At 46.7% G+C, this 15,216-nt stretch overlaps 1 protein-coding gene across 2 annotated transcripts in view; it reads right to left on the minus strand.

Moving 5' to 3' along the window:
- Positions 1-452: 452 nt before the first annotated feature.
- vti1a (vesicle transport through interaction with t-SNAREs 1A) overlaps positions 453-15,216 on the minus strand; it is a 116,288-nt gene continuing 101,524 nt past the window's right edge. Inside the window, exon 8 of one of the 2 annotated variants that reach the window (XM_056577037.1) lies at positions 453-546. In XM_056577037.1, coding sequence (XP_056433012.1) covers positions 453-546 — 94 coding nt within the window. The remainder of the gene's footprint in view (positions 547-15,216) is intronic. The other variant, XM_056577038.1, reaches the window with a different exon arrangement.

Genomic DNA, 15,216 nt, shown 5'->3' on the forward strand with positions numbered 1-15,216 from the left:
AGGGAGAAAGAAGGAGAGCGAGCGGGAGAGCGAGCTCTCTGTCAGGTTGGGGAACAGTGATTCATGAGGTCTATTTGTCCTGATTACTCCACAACAGCGCTTTGTCGCTATTAATCAAACACACACATTTCTCTGTTAGGTCTAAGGGAGCATGTGTGTGTGTGTGTGTGTGTTTGAGTGTGACAGGGAGTATTTGTGTGAGTGTGTGTGTGTTGTGTGTGTGTGTGTGTGTGTGTGTGTGTGTGTGTGTGTGTGTGTGCTTCTCTTGGTCAGGGGGAGTGTTTGTCTGCGTGCGTGGTGTGTGTGTGCACACACACGTTTCCGCATAAGCTGTGTGTGTGTGTCTGCTCATGTGTTTGCATGTAGGGATTCTTTGTTTGTGTGTGTGTGTGTGTGTGTGTCTGTGTGTGTGTGTGTGTGTGTGTGTGTGTGTGTGTGTGTGTGTGTGTTTTTCAGCGTCCTCTGAGGTTAAAATACAGGGCCAAGATGATGGTGATGAGGATGATGGCGCCCAGGATGAAGACCAGGAACCGATTCTGGATTATCCTGCAGAGAGGGGGGAGGGGGAGACAAGGAGAGGGAGAAAAGAACCAGTACTTAGACATACCTTTATTTTAATAAAACATTGAAATCAAAAACTGAAAGTGAGCAGCAAACATGTGTGCAATTTAAATTGCACAAAAAGTGTGCAATTTAGTTGAAAACATTTTAATTCAGTTTCAATGGTGAGTTCAGAGTTGACCAGGTACATTTACAGAATAAATATGAATCATAAATATTTCCATGTTAATAGACATTGCTTTGTTCATGTAAAACGTAAAGAAACCTCCAAACTGAAGAGGTTTCCACATTTAACCGTCAGATCATGAGTTACACACATGCAGCTACGCACACATAGACACTTTAAAAGTTTTATTTGCACAATGATGTGGAAAAAGTGTGTAATCCTAGGCTGGAGGTAATAAAATTAGTGATGGAATCTACTATAAAACAACCAGGAGGTAGGCACACACACGCACGCACGCACACACACACACACACACACACACACACACACACACACACACACACACACACACACACACACACACACACACACACACACACAACACACACACCACACACACACACACACACACACACACACACACACACACAATTCCCTTACCCTCTGTCGGTTCTGATAAATGACAGAATTATCACATTGCTGACATGTGGAGAGGAGAGGAGGTGGGGGAGAGAGGTGGGGGAGAGCGGAGGGAGGCAGCAGAGGAGATGACAGGAAAAAGAGGGAGGAGGGACGAGGAGAGTCGGGAGGAGGGGGGAAGAGAAGAGAGGAGAGCGCAACGAGGGAGGCAGAAGAGGAGAGACGAAAGAGGGAGAGAGAGGAGAGGAGGGTCGGTGTCCACTCCTCTAAGCAGGAGATGAATGGCCGACGCTGGGACCATTTATCAAGCAGGGAGAGCCGGCTGGCTGCTCACTCACCCTGCTACCGTGCTGACCTTAACCCCGCCCTTTAATGAACGCACGCCAACAGACCAATCCCTGGCCTGGACCTCTTCGAAAGGCCAAACCTCCTCAACTGTCAGGTTTGTCGGTACACTCCACCACTCAGCCAAAGCAGCACACACTCGCTGGACTCTTCCAGGGGAAACCCAGCGACACCGCACCGGGACTCCCCCCAAACCCTTTACCCAGACTAAACCCCTCCTCCTCCCCCCACGCTTCCCTTTCCTTCCTCCTCTCCTTAACTCCCAGACATCCCGAGGAGTTCCAGCTAAAAGGCGAGAGTGGAAAAGGGGCGGGACACAGTGAAGCCTCCGTCAAACTTAGGAGCAATTTCATTTTGGTAGAAAGTAGTGGAGCCGGCGCTTTTATCAACTCCAAGCCCGTCAAAAGGCTTCCTCAGGAATGTTGAGGACTGGGGAAGGTTCCCCAGAGGCTTTGAGGACATTCATCATGAAAGTGTGACAGAGTCACTCGGCGAGATGTGTAAGCCTACTTAGATGAGTTCCATAATGTGTAATAATAATCACCCTTTTCTAATTGGCCTTTCAGTTCTTCTTATCGGTAGGAGGTTGAAGACGATTGGCTAGAGCTAAACGAAGAACGGATTTTATAAGATGATGACAGTGAGTGTAGTTATCATCTTGTGTAGCTTGCAGCCAGTGTTGCGCACCTCCAGTGTAGCTAACGACCAGTGTAGCTAGCATCTAGTGTAGCGAGTATCCAGTGTAGCTAGCACCCAGGGTAGTAAGCATCCATTGTAGCTAGCAGCCAGTATAAAAAGTATCTAGTGTAGGTAGCAGCCAATGAGCGAGCATCCTATGTAGCTAGCAGCCAGTGTAGCTGCTAGCATAGCCAGCTCCGCCTCCTATTAGCAGACATGCATTATTAAATACATTATCTGTATTATTTATTCCCTTGTAATGCCTGGAGGAATAGCTACCACAACAACCCGTTTTAGATGAGCGTGTTTGTGTGTGTGTTTGTGTGTGTGTATGTTCGTATGTATGTCTCTGTGTTGATGTTTGTGTGCATGTGTCTATTTATGAGAGTGTATGTGCTTATGTGCGTGCATGTCTGCGTGCGCGCTTTTGTGTGTGTGTTTGCGGGTTTATGGGAGGGGAAATTAATTTAACAGCCCCTAGGGATGAGATCAAGTGATAAGTACACTTGGGGGATAAATAAATAATAGTAAATAAATGAATAACTGAATAAATAAATAAACAAACAAACTGTATGCCTCACTAATGAGTGTGTTTGTGTGTGTGTTACTCTGCCCTTTGTGCGAGATCGATATTGTTCATATGGATTTACGTCCTGATGTACAAGCAACAAGGTACTTCCTGGTAACCCGCCAAACAAGCTCAGTAAACGTCAAATGACTTCCATCAAGGTCGTCCATCCAATAAAATTAGCAGCCAGGTGGCGATTGATGCAGAACACACAAACATGCACGCACACACAGCCAAGAAAGGAAAGAATCAGTGGAACAGCCTTTCTGTGCTGTCGGCCAATCAAAAAACATTTTAGCATCCATAAGAGGAGAGAGCAAGAGAGTAGTGAGAGTGAGAGTGAGAGAGAGAGAGAGAGGAGAGAGGAGAGAGAGAGAGCGAGAGAGAGAGAGAGAGGCGGTCAGAAAAAGGAGAGAGAGGAGAAAAAGTTACACATCATGGGTATAACTAAAGTGATTACAGTAAAGCAACGGAAACAGAGGATATAACTAGGGAGAAGAGAAGGGGGCGAGGAACAGAAAAAAGGCAGGAAGAACCGAGAGAGATACAGACCGAGATGGAGCAAAAGAGATGGAAGGAGGAGAGGGAGAGGAGAAGGAGAGAGGGACGATAGAGAGATTTAGCGTAAAGGAGATTGTTTGCGTCTCTGTACGACAGAGAGTGAGAGATAAAGAGAGGGAGAGAGAGCGAGAGAGCGAGAGAGAGTCAAAGAGAGAGAAAGAGAGAGAAATAGAGAGTGAGAGAGAAAGAGAGGAAGGTTCCTCAGAGACAGATGAAAATAATGAGGACTTTTCTGTCAGGAAAGATTTACAAAATCGTACCAGTGTTATTAAAATTTAAAATCTCAGCTCTTTCCTGGTTCTCGCGGTCCCTCTACCCCTTTCCTCCTACCATCTATCCCTCTTCTTCCTTTTCTCCTCTCCTCCTCATCCCTCTCTTTCTGTCCCACTCTCTCTCCTCCATATCCTGTTCCTACTCATCCCTCGAGCTCTCTCTCTGCCTCTCGCCCTCCTCCACCATGCCTTCTCTTCTCCCTTCCTCTCGCCCGCTCTCTCTCTCTGTCCCTACCTCTTCCCTCTCTCCATTTCCCCTCTCTCTCTCTATCGCTGTTTTCGCTCTTCACCAGCAGTCTTATTACAGCCCTAATGAGCACAGAGACACACCTTCAGTTGTGTGTGTGTGTGTGTGTGTGTGTGTGTGTGTGTGTGTGTGTGTGTGTGTGTGTGTGTGTGTGTGTGTGTGTGTGTGTGTGTGTGCGCGTGGTAGGGGTCCATCTCCCTTGTGTCAGCCTTATCAGTGCCCCACATTTCTAAGTGCCTTAAATGAACACACACACACACACACACACACACACACACACACACACACACAGACACACACACACACACACACACACACACCACACACCACACACACACACACACACACACAACACACACAAGGTCCACTCCTGCAGATCCAATTCAATAATAGTAAATGGCCAAGAGACTCACGGCATGCTTAAGACACTACAACTAATGCTGGAAGACGCTAAAGCTATGCTAAGTGCCAAAGACAGCAGCACCTATTGCTAAAGCAACTCAAACTTCAGTGGTAACTAACTCATAAAACAGATAGGAAGTATGTGGCCTCTAATTTAAGGTCCTGTTTTCTTTTAAGTTTTGTTATAGATTACAATGTAAAAGATCACAAGAGTTTGACAGCCATGCTTGGGGAGGTTAGCGAATGTGAAGAAGACGTATTGAAAAACTGAGTTTTAGGATCACTTGCTACTGGTGAGGATAGGAACTGACTAGATTACATCCCTGGTTAGAAGGAAATGATCTAACTAGACTACATCACTGGTTAGGATAGGAACTGACTAGACTACATCACTGGTTAGGATAGGAACTGACTAGATTACATCACTGGTGAGGATAGGAACTGACTAGACTACATCACTGGTTAGGATAGGAACTGACTAGACTACATCACTGGTTAGGATAGGAACCGACTAGATTACATCACTGGTTAGGATAGGAACTGACTAGATTACATCCCTGGTTAGGACAGAAACTGACTAGACTACATCACTGGTTAGGATAGGAACTGACTAGACTACATCACTGGTTAGGATAGGAACTGACTAGATTAAATCCCTGGTTAGGACAGAAACTGACTAGGCTACATCACTGATTAAGATAGAAACTGACCACACTACATCACTGGTGTAGACAGAAACTTACTAGACCACATCACTGGTTAGGATAAGAACTGACTAGAAAAAATCACTGGTTAGGATAGGAACTGATTTAGCAGACTACATTACTGGTTAGATTAGGAAAAGACTTAGTAGACTACCAATACTTGATAGAATAAGAACTGATTACATATAGAAACTTATTTTAGTAGACTTGAGACTTTGGAAACTAAGAAAACGACAACAGTGCAACAAAACTAAAAGTAAAAAGATCATGGCTTTTAGGTATAAGGTAGTCAAACTCCAAGTTATAAAAAGGTATACATGTCTCTCTCTCCTTCCCCTCTCTCCCTCTGTCTTCCTGCCTCCCTCTCCATCTCTCTCATCCAGCTCTATCTCCCACCCTCTCTCTCTCTCTCTCTCCCGTCTCTCTCTCTCTCTCTCAGACAGCATCACAGATCTGCTGCTTCATCTATTTTTTTAGCGGCGGTCTTACAAGCCGGCCAGCAGACGGGGAGAGAGGGAGGAGGCTGGAGAGGGAGGGAGAGCACGCTCACACTCTTTCTGGTATTTACCCAGAACTTTCTGACGCTGGCAGTGGTTAGCATACACACACAACCCACACAAACTCTGTCATCATCACTACGTTTACCTAGCTATTTTGGCTTGCCTCTTCACGCCCTCGTCCACAACCTCCTCTCCCCCCACCCACCCTTTTCCGCTCTCTTTCGTCCACTATCTCTCACTCCTCCTACTTCTCATCTCTCTCTCTCACTCCTCCCTACTTCTCATCTCTTCTCTCTCTCACTCCCTCCCTACTTCTCATCTCCCTCTCCCTCTCCCTATCCCTCTCTCTCTCACTCTCTCTCTCTCTCTCTCCCTCCCTCCCCCCCTTCCCTCCATCCTGATTGGTGCGCTGTGTGCGCTGTGCTGTGTTGTTATTACCCCCCCCCCCAGTAGTTGTATAGGTGATCACAATGCTACAACACATTGTTACAAGCTGTCAATCTATAGCCTCACAAAACAGGACACAAACACACACACTTTTTGTTGTCTGTGTATGATTCTGTGTAAGTGTTTGTCAGATCACGTGATCTAAAGAAAAATATCTGTGCCTTTGTTTGTTGTGGTGTGTGTGTGTGTGTGTGTGGTGTGTGTGTGTGTGTGTGTGTTGTGCATGTGTGTGCGTGGTGTGTGTGTGTGTGTGTGTGTGTGTGTGTGTGTGTGTGGTGCATATCTGTGCTTTGTATAGATGCAAGTGTCTGAATGAATGTGCACAACCTGTGTGTGTGTATATGTGTGTGTTTTGTGCACGTGTCGTTGTGTGTAGTATAACATCCTGAGGCAAACTCTTTCTGAGGACACAGTGCTGTCCAGTGTACCGGGTTGAGCTATAGTAGAGAGATGATGGTACAGTACAGCTAGTACATCTGACAGCTCTTGTTCGTAGTTCTGAAGCCATGCCATAAATGAGTAAACATGTGTTTGATGTTCGGATACGGAATACCTGGCATCCACAGACCCAGCCCTGTTCTACAGCCCCTTAACCCTCCTATCAACCCTCTGTGTAGCTGTTAGCTTAGAGATGTACCTAAGGGATCAGGGTAGAGATGGTACCTTAAGGTATCAGGGTAGAGATGGTACCTTAAGGTATCAGGGTAGAGAGGGTACCTTAAGGTATCAGGGTAGAGAGGGTACCTTAAGGTATCAGGGTAGAGATGGTACCTTAACAGGGGTTTTTCTAGAAAAAAAAAGTAGCAGGGAGCAGACCCCTGCGCGAAGCCGAGGGAGCAACGCGAGCGAGGAGGGGGATGGTGTGGAAGGGGGGTCTCCCCCTTCCACGGCACGAAGCCTTTGAAAAAATAATGATTAATGGTACATTCTGAGGCTATCTTAGAGAGAAATTCTAGCTCTTGTGGTCATCCTGAAAAACTAAAATACTATCAACTTTTGGTAGACTTGTACAACATTACCCTGTAAATAAACACGACAAATTTCAAAAATATTGGCTAAACTTTTATTAAGTAGGACAAATCACAACAGCAGCCGTCTGTTCCTGAGACTGCCCCAACGGCTCACTACCTTGTCAAAATCAAATTGATCAATTGCAGGCCCCTCAATACTGATCCTGAGGAGGTGGTTCAGGGTAGCGTTAGTCATGGTAGACCTCCTGTGCCATGCCTCTATGGAACAAGTTTTGGGGCTCTAGAGTCAATAATGGCGACGCTATAGAAATGTTACTATTGTTGTCGTTTTCAGTTTTGCACTTTGCAGACGGTCCCTAAACTCGCGGCTGAAAGCCGACTGCTCGTAGAAGCCAATGCAATTCAGTTTTGCACTTTGCAGACGGTCCCTAAGCTCGCGGCTGAAAGCCGACTGCTCGTAGAAGCCAATGCAATTCACTGTTCGCTAAAGACGGCTCGTTTGGATGAAAACTATGTTGTAGCTGGTTCTCTGGGTTACTACACTTTTATTGGGCTAATTCGGCCGTGCAGCTGCCATTTAGTTCCCTGCTACGGGTTCCCTGGTAACAGGGAACCCTGTTCGACTGTTCGACTGTTCGTTTTGCTCTCGCAAAACTCTTGATCACACTATTTCTGTCGTTCATTGAAATTTAGCATGTCGACTCGGTCTGGGAAACTCCAATTCGGATCGGAATATTTTGGAGTAATTATAAGTTATTTGAGGATCAGACACATTGTCAGGTGGTGGTGTTGGGATATTTTCGCGGAGAAAAGATCGTTTTGAGAAATAGTGTATGTTGTACAGCAGCATGTAAGTACAGATCCAAGTCTGACAGGTTCAGTCGGCATTTCGGTAGGATGGCGCACGCCGGGAGTATCGGGGCGCAGCGCCCCTGTTCCCTTGTTTAGAAAAAACCCTGCTTAAGGTATCAGGGTAGAGATGGTACCTTAAGGTATCAGGGTAGAGATGGTACCTTAAGGTATCAGGGTAGAGATGGTACCTTAAGGTATCAGGGTAGAGATGGTACCTTAAGGTATCAGGGTAGAGATGGTACCTTAAGATATCAGGGTAGAGATGGTACCTTAAGGTATCAGGGTAGAGATGGTACCTTAAGGTATCAGGGTAGAGAAGGTACCTTAAGGTATCAGGGTAGAGATGGTACCTTAAGGTATCAGGGTAGAGATGGTACCTTAAGGTATCAGGGTAGAGATGGTACCTTAAGGTATCAGGGTAGAGATGGTACCTTCGGGTATCAGGGCAGAGATGGTACGTTTAGAGATGATATGTTTAGGTATCAGGTTAGAGATGGTAAAGTTATTGTATTGGGTTGTGTTAGAGATTTGAAGGTTAGGTATCAGGTTAGAGGCAGTTAAGTTCAGAGCTTAGGTTAGAGATTACTAAATTTAGTTATCAGGTCAGAGATGATTAAATTGAGGTGTTAAGTTATGGTATTAGAGATGGTTACGTTTAGTTGGCAGGTTAGAGACGATTAAGCAATGGCATTATGTTGCAGACAGTTAAGGTATAAGATGGTTCAGCTCAGATAAGAGTCTGGTGTAAGCAGTATACAGTATGTGGGGAAAGCACCCAGGAGTGTCGGGGACAGCTGGAGATCGGGTATCTAGTCCTGGGGAGAATACGTTTGTAACCCAATCTGGGGAACAGTAGGTCTCCAAACTCATGGCCATAAAGTCTTCTTGTTTGTTCACAGTTGAAATGACACCACCTCTTACCCCCCACTTCTGTGTTGAAGAAAGAGAGACTCGCATCAGAGAGAGAGAGAGAGAGAGAGAGAGAGAGAGAGAGCAGAGAGAGAGAGAGAACAGAGAGAGAGAGAGAGAGAGAGAGGAGAGAGAGAGAGAGAGAGAGAGAGAGAGAGAGAGAGAGAAAGAGAAAGAGAGAGACAGAGAGAGAGAGAGAGTTAGGTGTGTGCATATGTGCACACAGCTAATGCGCTCTTGTTATTTTATCTGTTTATTAGCTGTTCTGTGAGGAGCTCCGATGCAACAGGCCGGCAGTGTGTACAACTCAACAGCTTGCATTTCAGTCACACAAATACTAAAACAACAACTACTACAATCATGATTGCTCAGGGTTTAGTCTTACAGTTGACTAGAAGCCATTAAAGTGCATTCTTTAGGCATTTCTTCGTTGTGAACGCAAGTGATGGCTGCAGTGCACATTGTATATATTTAGTGGAGCAATACACGACATGACAGTGTTAAAAGACAAGATTATCAAATGATCTATGATCTGAAAGGACATGCACTGAATGGAGATGCAAGTCATTAATGTGCAGGAAGGGGTTATTCATCTCGCTCAAGGAGGCCTCCAGGCAGTCTCCGGCCAGGGGGACTCAAACCCAGTAACCATTTGGCGTGGGAGGTAATTGATCATTCCTAGCAACAAGACTACCCGCCTCATATGGACCTATTTTTCAACGATTTATATAAATTATTAAAAATAAAACAAAATCAAAAAGATCCCACCAATGGCAGAATCGATGGCAGTCATAAAATGATACTCCAAAGCTTTCGTTCTGGAGATCAGCTGTTTCGGCCGTGGCTCGCTAATATGGGATTGCGATGTGCTGTTTGTGTTTTCTATTTTAAGTCAAGACGTCGCCTGGTTGTCCAGATACCGGCCCTGCGAGAGCAAACAAACACAGACTGCTAGAGTACACACCAACCACACATTCCAACACTCGAGTTACACAACAAAGTACACACGGGCCGCAACGCCAGTCCCCAGCCATGTTCTCCATTTTTTTTCAATTCTTCTTCCCACTTATTTTCCTGCTGATGTCCCTAAAAAGCTGTGGTTGTGTCGAGTGGTCACCTGAGGTTTAGATATAAACTCTCCTTCAACAGCCTTCATCCAATCCACTGCAAAACGCCTCCCTTGTTCAAATAGATTCACTCAAAAGACTCCCCAACTACACGATGAATACCGTGAATGGGGTCTACGCAGTAATATCATTACCACCGATCATATTGAATCAAACATGAAACCAAAACAAATTCAAATAATATCTATAAACAGCACTCAAAGACAAAGTACACACGTTTCAGAATAGGACATTGGTCAGAGGATGTAGCCAAGTCACATGATCTTCGCGCAAGCTACAACCTGACATAAATTGGCACATTCTCATCCCTTCAATGTCACTCAACAAGTACTCGTCCTTCCATTCATTTCTCCGATCCACTCTTCATTTCTGTGCACCACGCCTCAAGCAATGCCCTTACCTCCGCATCGTCTGGCCAGAGGAAGAGTCTGGAGCGAGGGAAGGGTTGGAACGAGAGAAAGAGTGCGCACAAAGCCACCCGCTTTTGTCCGAGAGCAGAGAAAAGCTTTAGGAAGGAATGCCAAGTGCCGTCACATTAGGATCACTTGAACCTCTCCTCGATAGACAGAGGATGAAGTCGTTGGCCATTCACCAGCGGCCCCCCTCCCTCGCCCCCACTCGCAGGGGGCCGCGCCTGTCCTTGGTCGCCGGCTTGGGACTGAGAAACGGCGGCCTTCGGCAGTGAGGTAGGAACGACTAACAGCACTGGCGTGACAGAACAGGTGATTGGATGGTTTCTGGCGCGCCTGCGTGTGGGCCCGGGTGCTCAGCTTTAAAGAGCGGTTGAACTCATTTCGTTGGAGGTGAAATGGGATAAAAAGCCGTTCCGTGTTATCCTGGGAGGAAACATTGATTATTCCACAATAAAGGCCCTCCCCACCACCTAATTAGGGGATGTTTTGTGTGTTGCTGGCCTTTCTAAATCATGTTGGACTGCATGTGGATCCTTACAGGTCTGGGTGTCCCTGATGGCTTTCAGATGTTTTTTTCTTTCATTCTTTGTACCCCTTATATATAAACTGTAGTATACATCTATTCTAAAATACTCTGTTAGGTTTGTGCCCCAGTAGATTACTCAAACCCCTTCAAACGATCATTAGCTCACCTTGAACCTATCAATTAGCCTAGCCCACGAGGGATCTTTACTTTGTAAAGCTGTGTGTTTCACCTCCTGCGAGGGGGTGTTTGACTCATCTCTAAAGAAAGAGCTGGTATGGCTGAAAGTAAAAGTGCTTCACTCTCCCAAGGCACAGGGCATGACTATAAACTGCACCAGTTGTGGGGATATGTTTGAACATGACTGGGTTTGTGTGGTCTCTTCTTTATACATGGCACTTACTGCTTTTGAATTTGGGCCGGCTAGGCAGTTTTTTAATACACGTAAAGAAATGACTAACACAGTCTTGGACATGGCCGAGCAGCATCTCTGTATCTGCATTCTAGCAACATGGAGATGGTCATCACCAACAAACACTTTACCCAACCCCGGCCTTCCTGGGCAAAACTGAGACAGTTGTGCGAGTATCTGCACATAACAGAGAATTCTTTTTCAGGGAGCAGTGCTGACTCTTTTAGTGAAACCTTGCTAAGCTTTTCGGATCGAAAACCAACTCAGCTTGGATGAGATTAGCATAAACCCATCGTGTTGTTGGAATGTATGGATAGCATTCCTATGGTGCTCGAGCATAGGGTGGGCCGCACTAACACATTCTAACTGTTCCAGTATACATCTTAAGGTTATTGGGTATTAATTATTACTATGATCTTCCGGACATATAAATATCTCAAATATCTTCAGACAGACAAACAGAGACAGAGGGAGAAAGTGAGAGATCGACAGATTGCAAATAGAGAGAATAGGAAAGTGAGACTGATGGGTGAGAGCCATAGACAGAAAGTTAAGAAGAGAAAGAAAGTGAGAGAGCTACAGTGTATGCGATAGAAAGTAGGCAAGAGTGAGAAGAGAGAGAGAGAGAGAGAGAGATAGAGAGAGAGAGAGAGAGAGGAAAGTGTATGCAATGGATAGAAAGTAAGAGTGAGAGAGAGAGGTAGGGTAGAGAGACAAGGAGAGAGACGGAGGGAATATGAATGTAGATATAATGTCATACCACAGCCCAACGTTTGACAACGACACGCTAGGTTTTAGTCATGTAAATAATCCATGCAGGGTCAATTAAATTTGGCAGAGTGAATTCTCCTGCTTCCTGTCTGAGTGTACGTGACGGAGCGGGAAGGCAGGGAAAAGGTGAAACCAGAGAGACGCTTCCAGGAAAGACCGTACGCAGGACGGACGACAGATCTTCAATTTTAAAGGGAAAATGGAGGAGTAAAGTAGTGGAGGGAGAGAGAGATTCACAGACATTGTTAAATGAAGGAAACGTTAAGAGGGTTGTTGAGAAAATATGTTTAAGAAAGGGAAGTGCTTTGAATATGGGTTAAGAGTGTCTTGTACTCTTACTGAGGCCCACATGGACATAAGGGGCTGCCTAGCCATTAGGCAAAGACGCATAGACTGAGTTTAATGGTCCCACTGCAACCAGGCAAATGGCAGCAAGGGTAGGGCCTCACATTCCACACACGTGCACACACACACACACCCCCCACCCACCCACCCCCCCCACACACACACACACAACACACACAACACAACACACACACACACACACACACACCACACACACACAACACACACACACCACACACACCACACACACACACACACACCTGTGCACATGGATGACCACGGTCTAGTCGCAAGTCAGCTGGTCAGGGACTCAAAGCTCAAAAAGGCAATCCATCACCCTGATATGGACATTTTTACAGATGTGAGCATCGCCAACGACCACAGACTCTGTGTCAGTGCCACGGGTATCCAAACGCAGAAGTCAAACTCGGCCTCTGCCCTAGTGCTCAAGGACACCACAGAACCCTGGTCCCCCCCGAGTTGAGGATGGAACCAGCCACTCCTTGTACGGGCTAAACCCCAGCTCAAGCCTGCGAGCCGCCGCCACCGAGAATCCCCCAGAAGTTCTCCTCTCCTCGTACCTATTCTCATTCCTCCGTCTCGCCTCTGCGTGGAGAGGCAGCCGGGGCTCAGAGGGTGTGTGGGCGGCCGCCGCTACGGCAGGCAGCGCGGCGGTAATGCTGTTATTGACGCGCTACTCGGGCTACATTTGCTTAGCGCTCCCGAGTCCTCGATCAATAGACCAAGAGCTCTGAAGACCCCTGCTAATCAGGGGGCCCCGAGGCCCCCCGAGGGTCGACCCTTTCTCCACAATGTACCAGGAGAAAGAAAATGGGATTAATAAACACAACGGGAGGAAGACGGAGAGCCAGGAGGATGGAGTCAGGGAGCGGACGGAGAAGGGAACCAGGGAAAGGTGCCCCCTTGTGACCAGGCGGCGGCAGGGGATGTAATCGTGCCGTCACCCAAGCAACGGTAACTTTGTACCTTGGGTACAGAAGCTGCCTGACTCCGAAAGAATAGCACATTTTTGTGTCTATTTATGTGTTAGCGGTGTGTAACGTATCCTCACCATCTTCTGGAATGCAGTTCCGGGCCTCAGGCCAACTGCGACTACCGCACACAATAAAATAATGTACTAACTACGTACTAACTACGTACTAAGGCGAATGGGCGGACGCAGTGTACGACCAACTCGCGTTCTCCTGGAGTCGCGGGGGAGCACACATCATTTGCATATGCTTTCATCAATTACACCTCGTATCGGGTGCATTCCAGCTTTGTTACGCAGCATAAACCAACCTGTAGCAGTATGCTCCCCCAGGGCGCTCGCATTAAGAGGGAAGGCCCCCGTTCAGCGGTGGTGTATAAAGGCATCACACGCACCACTTGACTGACTAGGGACCGGTGACTTAGGTTATTTTTCCACAACTAATATTTAGTATCTAGGTTTTGCACTAACCAGCTAATGGTGTGTGTGTGTACACGTCTGTAATTATTATGGTATTGGTCACATGCTTATTAAGGAATTGGGGGTGTATAAGCTGTATTGATGTCTGATATGGCCATGTTTAAGGGGCTAGCTGAAAGTCAGGCCTTTCTACATCAGCCGTGAGAGGCGTTTAGTTATCCTCGGCCTACCTGGGGGGGGGCGCTCTTTGTGCGTATGAGCGAGGGACATGCTGGTCCATTTGGGAGTGGTTACCGCACGTGTTTCTCAGTTTATCCGCCCAGCTATGTCTTTCCGCAACCTTGAATAATTGCTTGAAAGCCCATTGAAGCTCCGGACCAAACTTGAGTCTAATTGGGCTGGCCCGTCCCAGGAACGACACCGTCCTGCCTTGAGGAGGGGCACCGCTCGCCGAGCATAAGTTAATTGAGGGAGATGTCCTCGTTCGTTCAATTCATCATTCTCTTTTCATTCTCTCCCTTTGCTTCCTGTCAAAACAGAGGTAACCTCCCTCTCCCTCCTGCGCTCTCTCTACCTCTCTCTCGCTCCCTCTCTCGCGCTGGTTGAGTGGGCGTCTGGCACAATGAGAGATGCAGATTGGTGATTCATTCGCCTGTACCCTGCACCGGGGAGAGGTGGCAGGGGGGGGGGGGGGGGGGGGTGGGGGGGGTCAGAAGTGTCAAGGAGCATCCCGGCAAAGGAAGTGAGCGGCGCGAGAGAGAGCCATCATATTTGCACAATCATCCCTCAAGAGGCCTCAAGAGGATCCATAGCACTTGACTTGGATACACAAATAAATTGTTAATCACAACTTGTGCACAGGGCTATTCAGGAGGGGATTTCAAGACTATCTGCTTAAGAAGCTAGAGAGTGGTAGAAAGAGAAAAATCCCCTACAACTGACCATTTACGTACGTAAAGACAAGTGAAAGACACTTGTAAGACGAAGGCAGAACTATCCACTGGGCTGAGAACACAGGAACAAGCAATTCCCATAGTCCACATGGGAGTGTTTGTAGTTTCATATTCCTAACCCCAGCACCTGCTTTGCAGGTTGATTCTCTAAGATAGCCTCCATACGTACTGGACACAGCGAGCCCACCATGGTGCTATGAGATGGCAATCATAGGGGAACTGACCCTCTATTATTAATGATGTGGGTTAGGGGAGTATTTATTTCTTCATCTCCCTCGCCTAGCCCTCTCCTCTGGACTCAGTGTCAGTGAGAGAGAGAGAGAGAGAGAGAGGTTGGTCAGAGAGAAGGGGGGGGGAACAATGGATAGAGAGGGGATAAGAGTAAAATGGAGGATGGAGAGCGAGAGAGAGATGAGAGGAGGAAGTTTACAGGCCATTCCTTCCTTAACTCTTTGTTTGGTAACTGTCCATTATTAAAGTTTGGGACTCAAGTCAGAGGGTTAAAACTTCTGAACTTGGCTAACGACTTTGCAATTGATTCATTCTCTCCATGTTTTCCACCAGTGGGAAAGGGAAAACTAATAGCAAGCGGTTGTTTCGTGATCAATTTACATAAAAGTAGAACCGAGACCGAGTAAATATCAGATCTCCATTTTCT

This window comes from Gadus chalcogrammus, chromosome 18 (genome assembly GCF_026213295.1).
Source record: "Gadus chalcogrammus isolate NIFS_2021 chromosome 18, NIFS_Gcha_1.0, whole genome shotgun sequence".
Classification (NCBI taxonomy): Eukaryota; Metazoa; Chordata; class Actinopteri; order Gadiformes; family Gadidae; genus Gadus; species Gadus chalcogrammus.